Raw genomic sequence first — 15629 nt, 5'->3', positions numbered from 1 at the left:
GACGCTTCAGAGGAAAGGACGTCTCATGTCTTTTAAAACATGTTTCCTTGTGTCCTCTCTCCTCGCTTGGTTTCCTTGGTCTCTCCATGCATCCCTGGTGGGAGGGACTAAGACGCAAGGAAAGGACGCAAGTGAAGGAAATGGGGATGCAGTTTAGAGCCTTGGGATGAACCCTCTGGCGTTACGGCGAGGACAGCTTCTCATTGGCGGATGAAACGAGAATCCTCAGGCGCACAAAAGTGCTCTTAGCCAATGACATCGTTTCTTATTGCAACGTGGTTGGACTATTCGTCGAATCAGAGACCTTCATCATTCCCTCACAGCCCATACAGCTCCCACGTAGCTACGAGCAACACTAGCAGAGGCTTTGATTATGTTAGCATGGCGACTGAACACTCTGTGGCATCTCTACGCGAAACACCTTTCAACCGACGGTCAGGTGTTGACAAGAAGAGGCTGAAAGAGTTGGGACCCGAACGTCCGGATTTAAAACTTCAGCAGCAAAGGACGTACACCCGGAGCTTCTCCTCAAGCTATATGCTAACCGGAGCTGGTTAGCTGGATGCTAAGTGTGGAGCAAAGCAGTGGCTCTGAGCAGCGAGGAAGCGCCGGGCTGTGAAGGAAGATGAGCTTGAAGGATCGCTGCAGAGGTGAGTGTCAACATCAGCAGATGCCTGTGTTAGAGTTTAATGTTTCATCTTTCCCACAGCAGGACACATGCTGGACATTGTTAGCTTTGGGTGGATATCACATCAGACTATAACTTTATCTAAAATACTAATTCAACCGTGTATGTGTGTGTGTGTGTGTGTGTGTGTGTGTGTGTGTGTGTGTGTGTGTGTGTGTGTGTGTGTGTGTGTCCATCAAGACACACAAAACATAGTTTTTTGTCAACTCTGATTGTTGGCTTTTGTCTGTAGTATGAAGCCTGGTTGTAGTAGATATTCCCCACATCTTATCTGTCTCTCTATATATTTATCTGTAGGTTGGTGACACCATACTTGGACACACCAGGGAACGCGTTGCCTTCAAAGACCACCTCACCAGTGCCTCCTTACTGCAGGGCCCCAGTTTACATGTCTTTACAAGCAGTGGGGCCTACTCTGTCAAACACCCAATGTAACATGTGATGTCTCTCTTTCTGACTCTATTCTGCTCTAAACCTGTCATGTGAGGGTGTGGGCACCTCTTTTATTCTGTAAGCCTCTGAAACCCAACCCAATTTCTTAAACCTGCTCTGAACCTCTCATGCCCAAAGTTACAGTTTGTTGATAGTTGTTATTGGACAGTGTTGAGCACTGTGTTGTCTTTAAATAAAGCTTTGTTTTTTAGAATATTCTACTCAAAACCTCTCTTCTTCTCATAGTGGAGTGCTATTTAAACCGCGCCGCCCAACTGCGCCCCCCCAAAAATAATCACCAGCCGCCACTGGTCATAATTACAACTAGGAGGTCATTATTTGACTATTCGACCGCAGCCTCTGTCTCATGGTGGACACAGGAAGGGGCGGGGCTTCTCCGTCATCACCAGAGCTCCATACTCATGACAACCGTGGAATGTCAGTGTGAATGTAAACAAAGTCAGAGATAATGAAGTCAGTGAGACGAGCAGATTAACACACACACACACACACACACACACACACACACACACACACACACACACACACACTAACCCATCTGGCCAGTACAGATGTGTGTGTAATCCCCGTGGTGATATAATCTGTAATCTCACTATAAAACATACTGCCACCCAGCAGCCACACACAGTCCATCTCTGAGGACAAAGTGGTCCCAAGACCTGAACCGGGTCCCAGGACCTGAACCGGGTCCCAGGACCTGAACCGGGTCCCGAGACCTGAACCGGGTCCCGAGACCTGAACCGGGTCCCAGGACCTGAACCTGCACACAGTACTAACTCTACTTCTTCCCATGAGCCCCCGGCTGAGCGCCGCTGTGTTGGAGTTTCCCTGCAGAACCAGAGGGTCGCCTCCCTGCCCTACGGGGAGGAAGGCTCTGACTGTTTGTGCTCATGCACCGAACCGCAGTTCAGAGGATCCGGCCTTCTTGGGGTCGGTGGAGGATCCTGGAAAGGACAACGCCTGCCGACTCCATAGTTCTCCTGGAGACTTCAACACTCACGTGGGCAATGACAGAGAAACCTGGAGGAGGTGATGGGGAGGAGTTAGGAGATGAGGTTCCTCTGTAGGACTCTTAGAGATAGAGTAAGGAGATGAGTTTCCTCTGTAGGGCTCAGCCTTAGAGATAGAGTAAGGAGTCAGACATCAGGAGGAGCTTGGAGTCGAGCCGCTGCTCCTTCGCGTGAAAGGAGTCACTGAGGTGCTCAGCATTAACTCATTAGTCAGGATGCTCCTGGTCGCCTCCATTAGAGGTTCTCCAGCACGTCCAGCTGGTAGAGACCCAGAGGAGACCCAGGACTCTGGAGGATTATATCTCCGGCTGACTGGGACGCCTCAGGGTCCCAGAATGATCTGGAAAGGGTTGCAGGGAGAGGGAAGCCTGCTGCACCCGTAGTGTGTATCAGTACCTTTACTAATGGATTGGAGTACTTCTTCCAACACTCTTGGCTCCCAACAAAATACCAAATAGTCGACTGATCGTGTGTGTGTGTGTGTGTGTGTGTGTGTGTGTGTGTGTGTGTGTGTGTGTGTGTGTGTGTGTGTGTGTGAGAGAGAGAGATTAGGGTCAGATTCATTTTGGACCTGGGCGAGAGGCCATATTTAACATCTGTACACAGAGCTTGATATTTTGGAGCAACCCGTTTTAATCCAGGCAGACAGGCAGACAGACAGACAGGCAGACAGACAGACAGGCAGGCAGACAGACAGGCAGGCAGACAGACAGGAGTTATATCTGAGCTCTGATTGGTGGGATTAAGCCAACAGGATATATATCAGATCCCCAGCAGACAGACGGAGGTGGACAGTGAGCTGAAAACAGACAGACAGGTGGAGTGTGGGCGACAGGAATCAGACTCCTTTGAGCAGGTAAAGTCTTTGGTTTGTATGTGAGTTCCTGCAGGGGCTGATGGGATATGTTGTAGTTCAACAGAACTTTAAAACAACCTCATAACTACAATTCTATGACAGAAACCAGAACCAGAACCCAGTCCTGCTGGAGTTTTGGTAGAGTTTGTGTTCCTGTTTTAGCTTTTGTTTCATTTGTATTTTGATTGTAGGCTGTAGTCTGGTTGTGTTGTGTCTGTAGTCTGGTTGTATTGTGTCTGTAGTCTGGTTGTATTGTGTCTGTAGTCTGGTTGTGTTGTGTCTGTAGTCTGGTTGTATTGTGTCTGTAGTCTGGTTGTGTTGTGTCTGTAGTCTGGTTGTGTTGTGTCTGTAGTCTGGTTGTATTGTGTCTGTAGTCTGGTTGTGTTGTGTCTGTAGTCTGGTTGTATTGTGTCTGTAGTCTGGTTGTGTTGTGTCTGTAGTCTGGTTGTGTTGTGTCTGTAGTCTGGTTGTATTGTGTCTCTAGTCTGGTTGTGTTGTGTCTGTAGTCTGGTTGTGTTGTGTCTGTAGTCTGGTTGTATTGTGTCTGTAGTCTGGTTGTGTTGTGTCTGTAGTCTGGTTGTGTTGTGTCTGTAGTCTGGTTGTATTGTGTCTGTAGTCTGGTTGTGTTGTGTCTGTAGTCTGGTTGTATTGTGTCTGTAGTCTGGTTGTGTTGTGTCTGTAGTCTGGTTGTATTGTGTCTGTAGTCTGGTTGTGTTGTGTCTGTAGTCTGGTTGTGTTGTGTCTGTAGTCTGGTTGTATTGTGTCTCTAGTCTGGTTGTATTGTGTCTGTAGTCTGGTTGTATTGTGTCTGTAGTCTGGTTGTATTGTGTCTGTAGTCTGGTTGTGTTGTGTCTGTAGTCTGGTTGTGTTGTGTCTGTAGTCTGGTTGTGTTGTGTCTGTAGTCTGGTTGTGTTGTGTCTGTAGTCTGGTTGTGTTGTGTCTGTAGTCTGGTTGTATTGTGTCTGTAGTCTGGTTGTGTTGTGTCTGTAGTCTGGTTGTGTTGTGTCTGTAGTCTGGTTGTGTTGTGTCTGTAGTCTGGTTGTGTTGTGTCTGTAGTCTGGTTGTATTGTGTCTGTAGTCTGGTTGTGTTGTGTCTGTAGTCTGGTTGTATTGTGTCTGTAGTCTGGTTGTGTTGTGTCTGTAGTCTGGTTGTGTTGTGTCTGTAGTCTGGTTGTATTGTGTCTCTAGTCTGGTTGTGTTGTGTCTGTAGTCTGGTTGTGTTGTGTCTGTAGTCTGGTTGTGTTGTGTCTGTAGTCTGGTTGTATTGTGTCTGTAGTCTGGTTGTGTTGTGTCTGTAGTCTGGTTGTGTTGTGTCTGTAGTCTGGTTGTGTTGTGTCTGTAGTCTGGTTGTGTTGTGTCTGTAGTCTGGTTGTGTTGTGTCTGTAGTCTGGTTGTGTTGTGTCTGTAGTCTGGTTGTATTGTGTCTGTAGTCTGGTTGTATTGTGTCTGTAGTCTGGTTGTGTCTGTAGTCTGGTTGTGTCTGTAGTCTGGTTGTGTTGTGTCTGTAGTCTGGTTGTGTTGTGTCTGTAGTCTGGTTGTGTTGTGTCTGTAGTCTGGTTGTATTGTGTCTGTAGTCTGGTTGTGTTGTGTCTGTAGTCTGATTGTCTTATGTCTGTAGTCTGGTTGTGTTGTGTCTGTAGTCTGGTTGTGTTGTCTGTAGTCTGATTGTTTTATGTCTGTAGTCTGGTTGTGTCTGTAGTCTGGTTGTTTTGTGTCTGTAGTCTGGTTGTGTTGTGTCTGTAGTCTGATTGTATTATGTCTGTAGTCTGGTTGTTTTATGTATGTAGTCTGGTTGTTTTTTTATCTGTAGTCTGGTTGTGTTGTGTCTGTAGTCTGGTTGTTTTGTGTCTGTAGTTTGGTTGTTTTGTGTCTGTAGTCTGGTTGTGTCTGTAGTCTGGTTGTGTTGTGTCTGTAGTCTGGTTGTGTTGTGTCTGTAGTCTGGTTGTATTGTGTCTGTAATCTGGTTGTGTTGTGTCTGTAGTCTGGTTGTATTGTGTCTGTAGTCTGGTTGTGTTGTGTCTGTAGTCTGGTTGTGTTGTGTCTGTAGTCTGGTTGTGTTGTGTCTGATTGTGTTGTGTCTGTAGTCTGGTTGTGTTGTGTCTGTAGTCTGGTTGTATTGTGTCTGTAGTCTGATTGTTTTGTGTCTGTAGTCTGATTGTGTTGTGTCTGTAGTCTGATTGTGTTGTGTCTGTAGTCTGGTTGTTTTGTGTCTGTAGTCTGATTGTGTTGTGTCTGTAGTCTGGTTGTGTTGTGTCTGTAGTCTGGTTGTTTTATTTCTGTAGTCTGGTTGTTTTGTGTCTGTAGTCTGGTTGTTTTATGTCTGTAGTCTGGTTGTGTTGTGTCTGTAGTCTGGTTGTTTTATGTCTGTAGTCTGGTTGTTTTGTGTCTGTAGTCTGGTTGTTTTATGTCTGTAGTCTGATTGTGTTGTGTCTGTAGTCTGATTGTGTTGTGTCCGTAGTCTGTTGTTTTGTGTCTGTAGTCTGGTTGTTTTGTGTCTGTAGTCTGGTTGTGTCTGTAGTCTGATTGTGTTGTGTCCGTAGTCTGTTGTTTTGTGTCTGTAGTCTGGTTGTTTTGTGTCTGTAGTTTTTATATGTTGGCTGTAGTCTGATTGTATTGTGTCTGTAGTCTGGTTGTGTTGTGTCTGTAGTCTGGTTGTGTTGTGTCTGTAGTCTGGTTGTGTTGTGTCTGATTGTGTTGTGTCTGTAGTCTGGTTGTGTTGTGTCTGTAGTCTGGTTGTATTGTGTCTGTAGTCTGATTGTTTTGTGTCTGTAGTCTGATTGTGTTGTGTCTGTAGTCTGATTGTGTTGTGTCTGTAGTCTGGTTGTTTTGTGTCTGTAGTCTGATTGTGTTGTGTCTGTAGTCTGGTTGTGTTGTGTCTGTAGTCTGGTTGTTTTATTTCTGTAGTCTGGTTGTTTTGTGTCTGTAGTCTGGTTGTTTTATGTCTGTAGTCTGGTTGTGTTGTGTCTGTAGTCTGGTTGTTTTATGTCTGTAGTCTGGTTGTTTTGTGTCTGTAGTCTGGTTGTTTTATGTCTGTAGTCTGATTGTGTTGTGTCCGTAGTCTGTTGTTTTGTGTCTGTAGTCTGGTTGTTTTGTGTCTGTAGTCTGGTTGTGTTGTGTCTGTAGTCTGATTGTGTTGTGTCCGTAGTCTGTTGTTTTGTGTCTGTAGTCTGGTTGTTTTGTGTCTGTAGTTTTTATATGTTGGCTGTAGTCTGATTGTTTTGTGTCTGTAGTCTGGTTGTTTTGTGTCTATAGTCTGGTTGTATTGTGTCTGTAGTCTGGTTGTGTTGTGTCTATAGTCTGGTTGTGTTGTGTCTGTAGTCTGGTTGTTTTGTGTCTGTAGTTTTTATGTGTTGGCTGTAGTCTGATTGTTTTGTGTCTGTAGTCTGGTTGTTTTGTGTCTGTAGTTTTTATATGTTGGCTGTAGTCTGGTTGTATTGTGTCTGTAGTTTTTATATGTTGGCTGTAGTTTGATTGTTTTGTGTCTGTAGTCTGGTTGTGTTGTGGTTGTAGTCCGTTAGCATGTAGCTTAAAGCTAGCCGATATGGCAACGTGTCATATATTTAGTTTTGTTGTTGTTGTCATTTTCCTCTATATATTTGGTTTGGTTTGGCTTTGGTTGTTGAGTTGTGTGTTTGCATGTATAAATAGATTACTTAGTCTTGTAGGCCAGGCTGTGTAGGGGGACCCTTTTATATCAGGAAAATCAAGAAAAAACCATGGTATAAATCCCTTCTCCCCCCCCAAAAAACAACATGTTTGATATCAAATTAAACATAAAAATCAGGGCTACAATAATATATAATCCTGATGTACAACCTCTAAACACAACTCAAACAATAAATAGGGTTAGGGTTATTAGGGTTATTAGGGTTAGGGCTAGGGCTTAAAGGGTTAATATGGTATGTGGCATCATTATATTCGTTATTGATTCATAAAATGGACATCTTTATGAATATTATGTGAACACATGTATATGAACTTGAGCCCCCATTTTAATGCAGATTAAAAGGAGCCTTGATATTTGCGTTCCCTTTGTTAGCATTAGCTCTCGTGTTCATCTCCTCAGGATTAGCCATGTTTGCGGGTCGGGTGCCGGCGACAGGAGCGGCCGTCGGGTCGGCGGCTGGAGGAGCAAAAGGCGGGAAGTTCTCGGTGGAGGAGCTGTACGGGTTTAACAAGAAGCCGAAAGTGAACAGAGGGAATCCTGGGAAACCAGAGAAGAGTGACGGGAAGAAAGAAACGAAGGAGAAAGAAGAATCTGTGCTGGCGTCTCAGATTCTGGAGGCAGCGAGAAGGCTGATGGAGAGACGACGACTGGAGATTTACCTGAAGGAGTGTGATGTCACCATGGAGCAGAGCAACATGCCATACAGGTGAGTTGAGTGAGACAGGTGTGTCCACTCCCTCTGCCTCCTTTACCAATTATAAGAGTAATATATTCCCATTTTGGCTGTGGTGAAAAGAGGTAAACTTGAGATCAGCTGGTCAGCAGGACGTTCCCTCCAGACTCGGATCAACAGGTACTACCTCTGAATGAGCCACATGCTCACCTTGAGGCTGCATGTCATCTTCATTTGAAGGCAATGAACGCATTGGTCACTTAAAACATTTTTCCTTTCTTAAGATCTGTTTCTTTACATTGTCAAAAAAGTAAAAATTGTTAGAATTGTGTCTTGAGTGGAGTATCTTTTAATTTTGTAATTCTATGATATACCACGCAAAAGCCCTAAAAGAAACTGTGATATACATTTTAGGGCAATTAGCCCACCCTTTCTGTAGTTTGGGTTGTATCTTGGCTGTTGTTTGGTTGTACTGTACCCTAACTACAGCCACAATACAACCAAACTACAGCCACAATACAACCAAGCTACAGCCACAGTACAACCAAGCTACAGCCACAGTACAACCAAACTACAGCCACAGTACAACCAAACTACAGCCACAATACAACCAAACTACAGCCACAATACAACCAAGCTACAGCCACAGTACAACCAAACTACAGCCACAGTACAACCAAACTACAGCCACAATACAACCAAGCTACAGCCACAGTACAACCAAACTACAGCCACAGTACAACCAAACTACAGCCACAGTACAACCAAACTACAGCCACAATACAACCAAACTACAGCCACAATACAACCAAACTACAGCCACAGTACAACCAAACTACAGCCACAATACAACCAAACTACAGCCACAATACAACCAAACTACAGCCACAATACAACCAAACTACAGCCACAATACAACCGAGCTACAGCCACAGTACAACCAAACTACAGCCACAATACAACCAAACTACAGCCACAGTACAACCAAACTACAGCCACAATACAACCAAACTACAGCCACAGTACAACCAAACTACAGCCACAATACAACCAAACTACAGCCACAGTACAACCAAACTACAGCCACAGTACAACCAAACTACAGTACAGTACAACCAAACTACAGCCACAATACAACCAAACTACAGCCACAGTACAACCAATCTACAGCCAAGATGCAAACAAACTACAGTGTAGTTTGTTTGCATCTTGGCTATCAGCTCTGCCAGTCCATGTCGATGTGTCCTTAAGCAAGACCCTTCACCCCTAATGGCGCGTTCACACCAAAAGAGTTGTGAATTTTCACAACTCTTTTTCACTGACTTGACTCGCTCGACTTTATGTGGTTAATTTGCTTTTCCGCTTTTTCGATGCAGAAAGGGGCGTGGCTTATCTCCGTGGCTCTACTCTGTGAAAACATTTACCATTTCCGCCATTCACCATGTAAATAACCACTAGTTCTACTTTATACTGGTTGAGCAAGTCCCACACACATGGGAACATCAAGCGCCCCGTGTCTGGGTTCATGATATTATCCGTAGTCACACTCAGCTCCTCCTCCAGGACGAGTGTCTGGATGAAGCCGCTTCCGGCGCTCCCTCAGGACCAGCAGTTTCATTCAGTAACGGCGGTGATGCCGGGCGCAGCTTCTCAACTCTGATTAGCTTTCGCAACTCCGGAAAAAGCGGAAAAGCAAATATTCGCAACCCTTTTTCGCCTCATTCGCGTCTGTGCATTGCTGTAAGATGTAATCTACTCGGCGAATATTTCGCAGCTCTTATGGTGTAAATGCACCATAACTGCTCTCCGTTGCTGTGTCTACGGTATATAGAGCAAACATGTGTCGCTTTGGATATAAAGCGTCAGCTAAATGTAATGTAGATTGTAGCCTGTAGTTTGGTTTGTATTCAGCCTGTAGTTTGGTTCGTATCTAGCCTGTAGTTTGGTTTGTATCTAGCCTGTAGTTTGGTTTGTATCTAGCCTGTAGTTTGGTTTGTATCTAGCCTGTAGTTTGGTTTGTATCTAGCCTGTAGTTTGGTTTGTATTCAGCCTGTAGTTTGGTTTGTATTCAGCCAGTAGTTTGGTTTGTATCTAGCCTGTAGTTTGGTTTGTATTCAACCTGTAGTTTGGTTTGTATCTAGCCTGTAGTTTGGTTTGTATCTAGCCTGTAGTTTGGTTTGTATTCAGCCTGTAGTTTGGTTTGTGTTCAGCCTGTACTTTGGTTTGTGTTCAGCCTGTAGTTTGGTTTGTATTCAGCCTATAGTTTGGTTTGTATTCAGCCTGTAGTTTGGTTTGTATCTAGCCTGTAGTTTGGTTTGTATCTAGCCTGTAGTTTGGTTTGTATCTAGCTTGTAGTTTGGTTTGTATTCAGCCTGTAGTTGGGTTTGTAGCTATCCTGTAGTTTGGTTTGTATCTAGCCTGTAGTTTGGTTTGTATTCAGCCTGTAGTTTGGTTTGTATCTAGCCTGTAGTTGTGTTTGTATCTAGCCTGTAGTTTGGTTTGTATCTAGCCTGTAGTTTGGTTCGTATCTAGCCTGTAGTTTGGTTTGTATCTAGCCTGTAGTTTGGTTTGTATCTAGCCTGTAGTTTGGTTTGTATTCAGCCTGTAGTTTGGTTTGTATCTAGCCTGTAGTTTGGTTTGTATTCAGCCTGTAGTTTGGTTTGTATCTAGCCTGTAGCTTGGGTTTGTATCTAGCCTCTAGTTTGGTTTGTATCTAGCCTGTAGTTTGGTTTGTATCTAGCCTGTAGTTTGATATGTATTCATTCTGTAGTTGTGTTTGTATCTAGCCTGTAGTTTGGTTTGTATTCAGCCTGTAGTTTGGTTTGTATCTAGCCTGTAGTTTGGTTTGTATTCAGCCTGTAGTTTGGTTTGTATTCAGTCTGTAGTTTGGTTTGTATTCAGTCTGTAGTTTGGTTTGTATTCAGCCTGTAGTTTGGTTTGTATCTAGCCTGTAGCTTGGGTTTGTATCTAGCCTGTAGTTTGGTTTGTATCTAGCCTGTAGTTTGGTTTGTATCTAGCCTGTAGTTTGATATGTATTCATTCTGTAGTTGTGTTTGTATCTAGCCTGTAGTTTGGTTTGTATTCAGCCTGTAGTTTGGTTTGTATCTAGCCTGTAGTTTGGTTTGTATTCAGCCTGTAGTTTGGTTTGTATTCAGTCTGTAGTTTGGTTTGTATTCAGTCTGTAGTTTGGTTTGTATTCAGCCTGTAGTTTGGTTTGTATCTAGCCTGTAGTTTGGTTTGTATCTAGCCTGTAGTTTGGTTTGTATCTAGCCTGTAGTTTGGTTTGTATCCAGCCTGTAGTTTGGTTTGTATCCAGCCTGTAGTTTGGGTTTGTAGCTATCGTGTAGTTTAGTTTGGTTTGTATCTAGACTGTAGTTTGGTTTGTATGTAGCCTGTAGTTTGGTTTGTATTCAGCCTGTAGTTGGGTTTTTAGCTATCCTGTAGTTTGGTTTGTATCTAGCCTGTAGTTTGGTTTGTATTCAGCCTGTAGTTTGGTTTGTATCTAGCCTGTAGTTGTGTTTGTATCTAGCCTGTAGTTTGGTTTGTATCTAACCTGTAGTTTGGTTTGTATTCAGCCTGTAGTTGGGTTTGTATCTAGCCTGTAGTTTGGTTTGTATCCAGCCTGCAGTGTGGTTTGCATCTAGCCTGTAGTTTGGTTTGCATCTAGCCTGTAGTTTGGTTTGTATCTAGCCTGTAGTTTGGTTTGTATCTAGCCTGTAGTTTGGTTTGTATCTAGCCTGTAGTTTGGTTTGTATCTAGCCTGTAGTTGGGTTTGTAGCTATCCTGTAGTTTGGTTTGTATTCAGCCTGCAGTTTGGTTTGCATCTATTCTGTAGTTTGGTTTGTATCTAGCCTGTAGTTTGGTTTGTAGCTATCCTGTAGTTTGGTTTGTATCTAGCCTGTAGTTTGGTTTGTATTCAGCCTGTAGTTTGGTTTGTATCTAGCCTGTAGTTGTGTTTGTATCTAGCCCGTAGTTTGGTTTGTATCTAGCCTGTAGTTTGGTTCGTATCTAGCCTGTAGTTTGGTTTGTATCTAGCCTGTAGTTTGGTTTGTATTCAGCCTGTAGTTTGGTTTGTATTCAGCCTGTAGTTTGGTTTGTATCTAGCCTGTAGTTTGGTTTGTATTCAGCCTGTAGTTTGGTTTGTATCTAGCCTGTAGCTTGGGTTTGTATCTAGCCTGTAGTTTGGTTTGTATCTAGCCTGTAGTTTGGTTTGTATCTAGCCTGTAGTTTGATATGTATTCATTCTGTAGTTGTGTTTGTATCTAGCCTGTAGTTTGGTTTGTATTCAGCCTGTAGTTTGGTTTGTATCTAGCCTGTAGTTTGGTTTGTATTCAGCCTGTAGTTTGGTTTGTATTCAGTCTGTAGTTTGGTTTGTATTCAGTCTGTAGTTTGGTTTGTATTCAGCCTGTAGTTTGGTTTGTATCTAGCCTGTAGTTGTGTTTGTATCTAGCCTGTAGTTTGGTTTGTATCTAACCTGTAGTTTGGTTTGTATTCAGCCTGTAGTTGGGTTTGTATCTAGCCTGTAGTTTGGTTTGTATCCAGCCTGTAGTTTGGTTTGTATCCAGCCTGTAGTTTGGGTTTGTAGCTATCCTGTAGTTTAGTTTGGTTTGTATCTAGCCTGTAGTTTGGTTTGTATCTAGCCTGTAGTTGGGTTTGTAGCTATCCTGTAGTTTGGTTTGTATTCAGCCTGCAGTGTGGTTTGCATCTAGCCTGTAGTTTGGTTTGCATCTAGCCTGTAGTTTGGTTTGTATCTAGCCTGTAGTTGGGTTTGTAGCTATCCTGTAGTTTGGTTTGTATTCAGCCTGCAGTTTGGTTTGCATCTATTCTGTAGTTTGGTTTGTATCTAGCCTGTAGTTTGGTTTGTATCTAGCCTGTAGTTTGGTTTGTATCTAGCCTGTAGTTGGGTTTGTATCTAGCCTGCAGTTTGGTTTGTATCTAGCCTGTAGTTTGGTTTGTATCTAGCCTGTAGTTTGGTTTGTATCTAGCCTGTAGTTTGGTTTGTATCCAGCCTGTAGTTTGGTTTGTATCCAGCCTGTAGTTTGGTTTGTATCTAGCCTGTAGTTTGGTTTGTATTCAGCCTGTAGTTGGGTTTGTAGCTATCCTGTAGTTTGGTTTGTATTCAGCCTGTAGTTGGGTTTGTATCTAGCCTGTAGTTTGGTTTGTATCTACCCTGTAGTTTGGTTTGTATCTAGCCTGTAGTTTGGTTTGTATCCAGCCTGTAGTTTGGTTTGTATCTAGCCTGTAGTTTGGTTTGTATCTAGCCTGTAGTTGGGTTTGTATCAAGCCTGTAGTTTGGTTTGTATCTAGCCTGTAGTTTGGTTTGTATTCAGCCTGTAGTTGGGTTTGTATCTAGCCTGTAGTTTGGTTTGTATTCAGCCTGTGGTTTGGTTTGTATCCAGCCTGTAGTTTGGTTTGTATTCAGCCTGTAGTTTGGTTTGTATTCAGCCTGTAGTTGGGTTTGTAGCTATCCTGTAGTTTGGTTTGTATCTAGCCTGTAGTTGGGTTTGTATCTAGCCTGTAGTTTGGTTTGTATCCAGCCTGTAGTTTGGGTTTGTAGCTATCCTGTAGTTTAGTTTGGTTTGTATCTAGCCTGTAGTTTGGTTTGTATCTAGTCTGTAGTTTGGTTTGTATCTAGCCTGTAGTTTGGTTTGTATCTAGCCTGTAGTTTGGTTTGTATCTAGCCTGTAGTTGGGTTTGTATTCAGCCTGTAGTTGGGTTTGTATCTAGCCTGTAGTTGGGTTTGTATCTAGCCTGTAGTTTGGTTTGTATCCAGCCTGTAGTTTGGTTTGTATCTAGCCTGTAGTTGGGTTTGTATCTAGCCTGTAGTTGGGTTTGTATCTAGCCTGTAGTTTGGTTTGTATCCAGCCTGTAGTTGGGTTTGTATCCAGCCTGTAGTTTGGTTTGTATCTAGCCTGTAGTTTGGTTTGTATCTAGCCTGTAGTTTGGTTTGTATCCAGCCTGTAGTTTGGTTTGTATCTAGCCTGTAGTTCGGTTTGTATCCAGCCTGTAGTTTGGTTTGTATCTAGCCTGTAGTTTGGTTTGTATCTAGCCTGTAGTTTGGTTTGTATCTAGCCTGTAGTTTGGTTTGTATCTAGCCTGTAGTTTGGTTTGTATCCAGCCTGTAGTTTGGTTTGTATCTAGCCTGTAGTTTGGTTTGTATCTAGCCTGTAGTTTGGTTTGTATCCAGCCTGTAGTTTGGTTTGTATCCAGCCTGTAGTTTGGTTTGTATCTAGCCTGTAGTTTGGTTTGTATCTAGCCTGTAGTTTGGTTTGTATCCAGCCTGTAGTTTGGTTTGTATCCAGCCTGTAGTTTGGTTTGTATCCAGCCTGTAGTTTGGTTTGTATCTAGCCTGTAGTTTGGTTTGTATCTAGCCTGTAGTTTGGTTTGTATCTAGCCTGTAGTTTGGTTTGTATCCAGCCTGTAGTTTGGTTTGTATCTAGCCTGTAGTTTGGTTTGTACCCAGCCTGTAGTTTGGTTTGTATCCAGCCTGTAGTTTGGTTTGTATCTAGCCTGTAGTTTGGTTTGTATCTAGCCTGTAGTTTGGTTTGTATCCAGCCTGTAGTTTGGTTTGTACCCAGCCTGTAGTTTGGTTTGTATCCAGCCTGTAGTTTGGTTTGTATCCAGCCTGTAGTTTGGTTTGTATCCAGCCTGTAGTTTGGTTTGTATCCAGCCTGTAGTTTGGTTTGTATCTAGCCTGTAGTTTGGTTTGTACCCAGCCTGTAGTTTGGTTTGTATCCAGCCTGTAGTTTGGTTTGTATCTAGCCTGTAGTTTGGTTTGTATCCAGCCTGTAGTTTGGTTTGTATCTAGCCTGTAGTTTGGTTTGTATCTAGCCTGTAGTTTGGTTTGTACCCAGCCTGTAGTTTGGTTTGTATCCAGCCTGTAGTTTGGTTTGTATCCAGCCTGTAGTTTGGTTTGTACCCAGCCTGTAGTTTGGTTTGTATCCAGCCTGTAGTTTGGTTTGTATCCAGCCTGTAGTTTGGTTTGTATCCAGCCTGTAGTTTGGTTTGTATCCAGCCTGTAGTTTGGTTTGTATCCAGCCTGTAGTTTGGTTTGTATCCAGCCTGTAGTTTGGTTTGTATCCAGCCTGTAGTTTGGGTAATAGAAGTGTAGAAGGAGAACAGCCAGTCAGACACATATCAGAGTGACTGTGCAGCGACTGTTGTAATCCACATTAGTGACAGCATACCTTCAGCCTCCGGCGTCACACTGAGTCTCTGTGTTCAGCTGGGATGTTGTGTCCTACATGATGGAGAGAAGAAGAGAGGCCAGAAGAGTGGGGGAGGGTCTGAACATGAACTATGTGTGTTAATTATTTAACAGACTGGAAATCTCTAACACTAGTAACAATTCAATTTATTTTATTTCATTTTGTACACAAAATCAGTGTGACCATTTTGTTTTATCTTTCTGTATCCTATTATTTATTAGGGGCGGCTGTAGCTCAGGGGGATGATATTTCTGCTGTAGTTTGGTTTATATCGTAGTTTCCTTCTATATTTATGCTGTAGTTTGGTTTATATCGTAGTTTCCTTCTATATCTCTGCTGTAGTTTGGTTTATATCGTAGTTTCCTTCTATATCTCTGCTGTAGTTTGGTTTATATCGTAGTTTCCTTCTTTATTTATGCTGTAGTTTGGTTTATATCGTAGTTTATTTCTATATTTCGTCTGTAGTTTGGTTTATATCGTAGTTTCCTTCTTTATTTCGTCTGTTGTTTGGTTTATATCGTAGTTTCCTTCTATATTTTGTCTGTAGTTTGGGTTATATCGTAGTTTCCTTCTTTATTTCATCTGTAGTTTGGTTTATATCGTAGTTTCCTTCTATATTTCATCTGTAGTTTGGGTTATATCGTAGTTTCCTTCTTTATTTCATCTGTAGTTTGGTGTATATCGTAGTTTCCTTCTATATCTCTGCTGTAGTTTGGTTTGTATCGTAGTTTCCTTCTACATCTCTGCTGTAGTTTGGTTTATATCGTAGTTTCCTTCTATATTTCGTCTGTAGTTTGTTTGTATCGTAGTTTCCTTCTATATTTCGTCTGTAGTTTGGTTTATATCGTAGTTTCCTTCTATATTTCATCTGTAGTTTGGTTTATATCGTAGTTTCCTTCTATATTTCGTCTGTAGTTTGTTTGTATCGTAGTTTCCTTCTATATTTCGTCTGTAGTTTGGTTTATATCGTAGTTTCCTTCTATATTTCGTCTGTAGTTTGTTTGTATCGTAGTTTCCTTCTATATTTCGTCTGTAGTTTGGTTTATATCGTAGTTTCCTTCTATATTTCGTCTG

At 42.6% G+C, this 15629-nt stretch overlaps 1 protein-coding gene across 1 annotated transcript in view; it reads left to right on the top strand.

Moving 5' to 3' along the window:
• The window catches only part of LOC306734053 (voltage-gated potassium channel subunit beta-2-like), a gene marked incomplete at its 3' end in the record, with an annotated part of 47920 nt that overhangs the window by 12238 nt on the left and 20053 nt on the right, over positions 1-15629 (top strand). The window contains exon 2 of the mRNA XM_079215383.1: positions 7074-7380. Coding sequence (XP_079071509.1) covers positions 7082-7380 — 299 coding nt within the window. The 5' untranslated portion in view covers positions 7074-7081. The remainder of the gene's footprint in view (positions 1-7073; positions 7381-15629) is intronic.

Source organism: Taurulus bubalis (assembly GCF_910589615.1).
Source record: "Taurulus bubalis genome assembly, chromosome: 3".
Classification (NCBI taxonomy): Eukaryota; Metazoa; Chordata; class Actinopteri; order Perciformes; family Cottidae; genus Taurulus; species Taurulus bubalis.
Note: the sequence above shows the minus strand (reverse complement) of the source record. Positions and strands in the feature narration are given on the sequence as shown.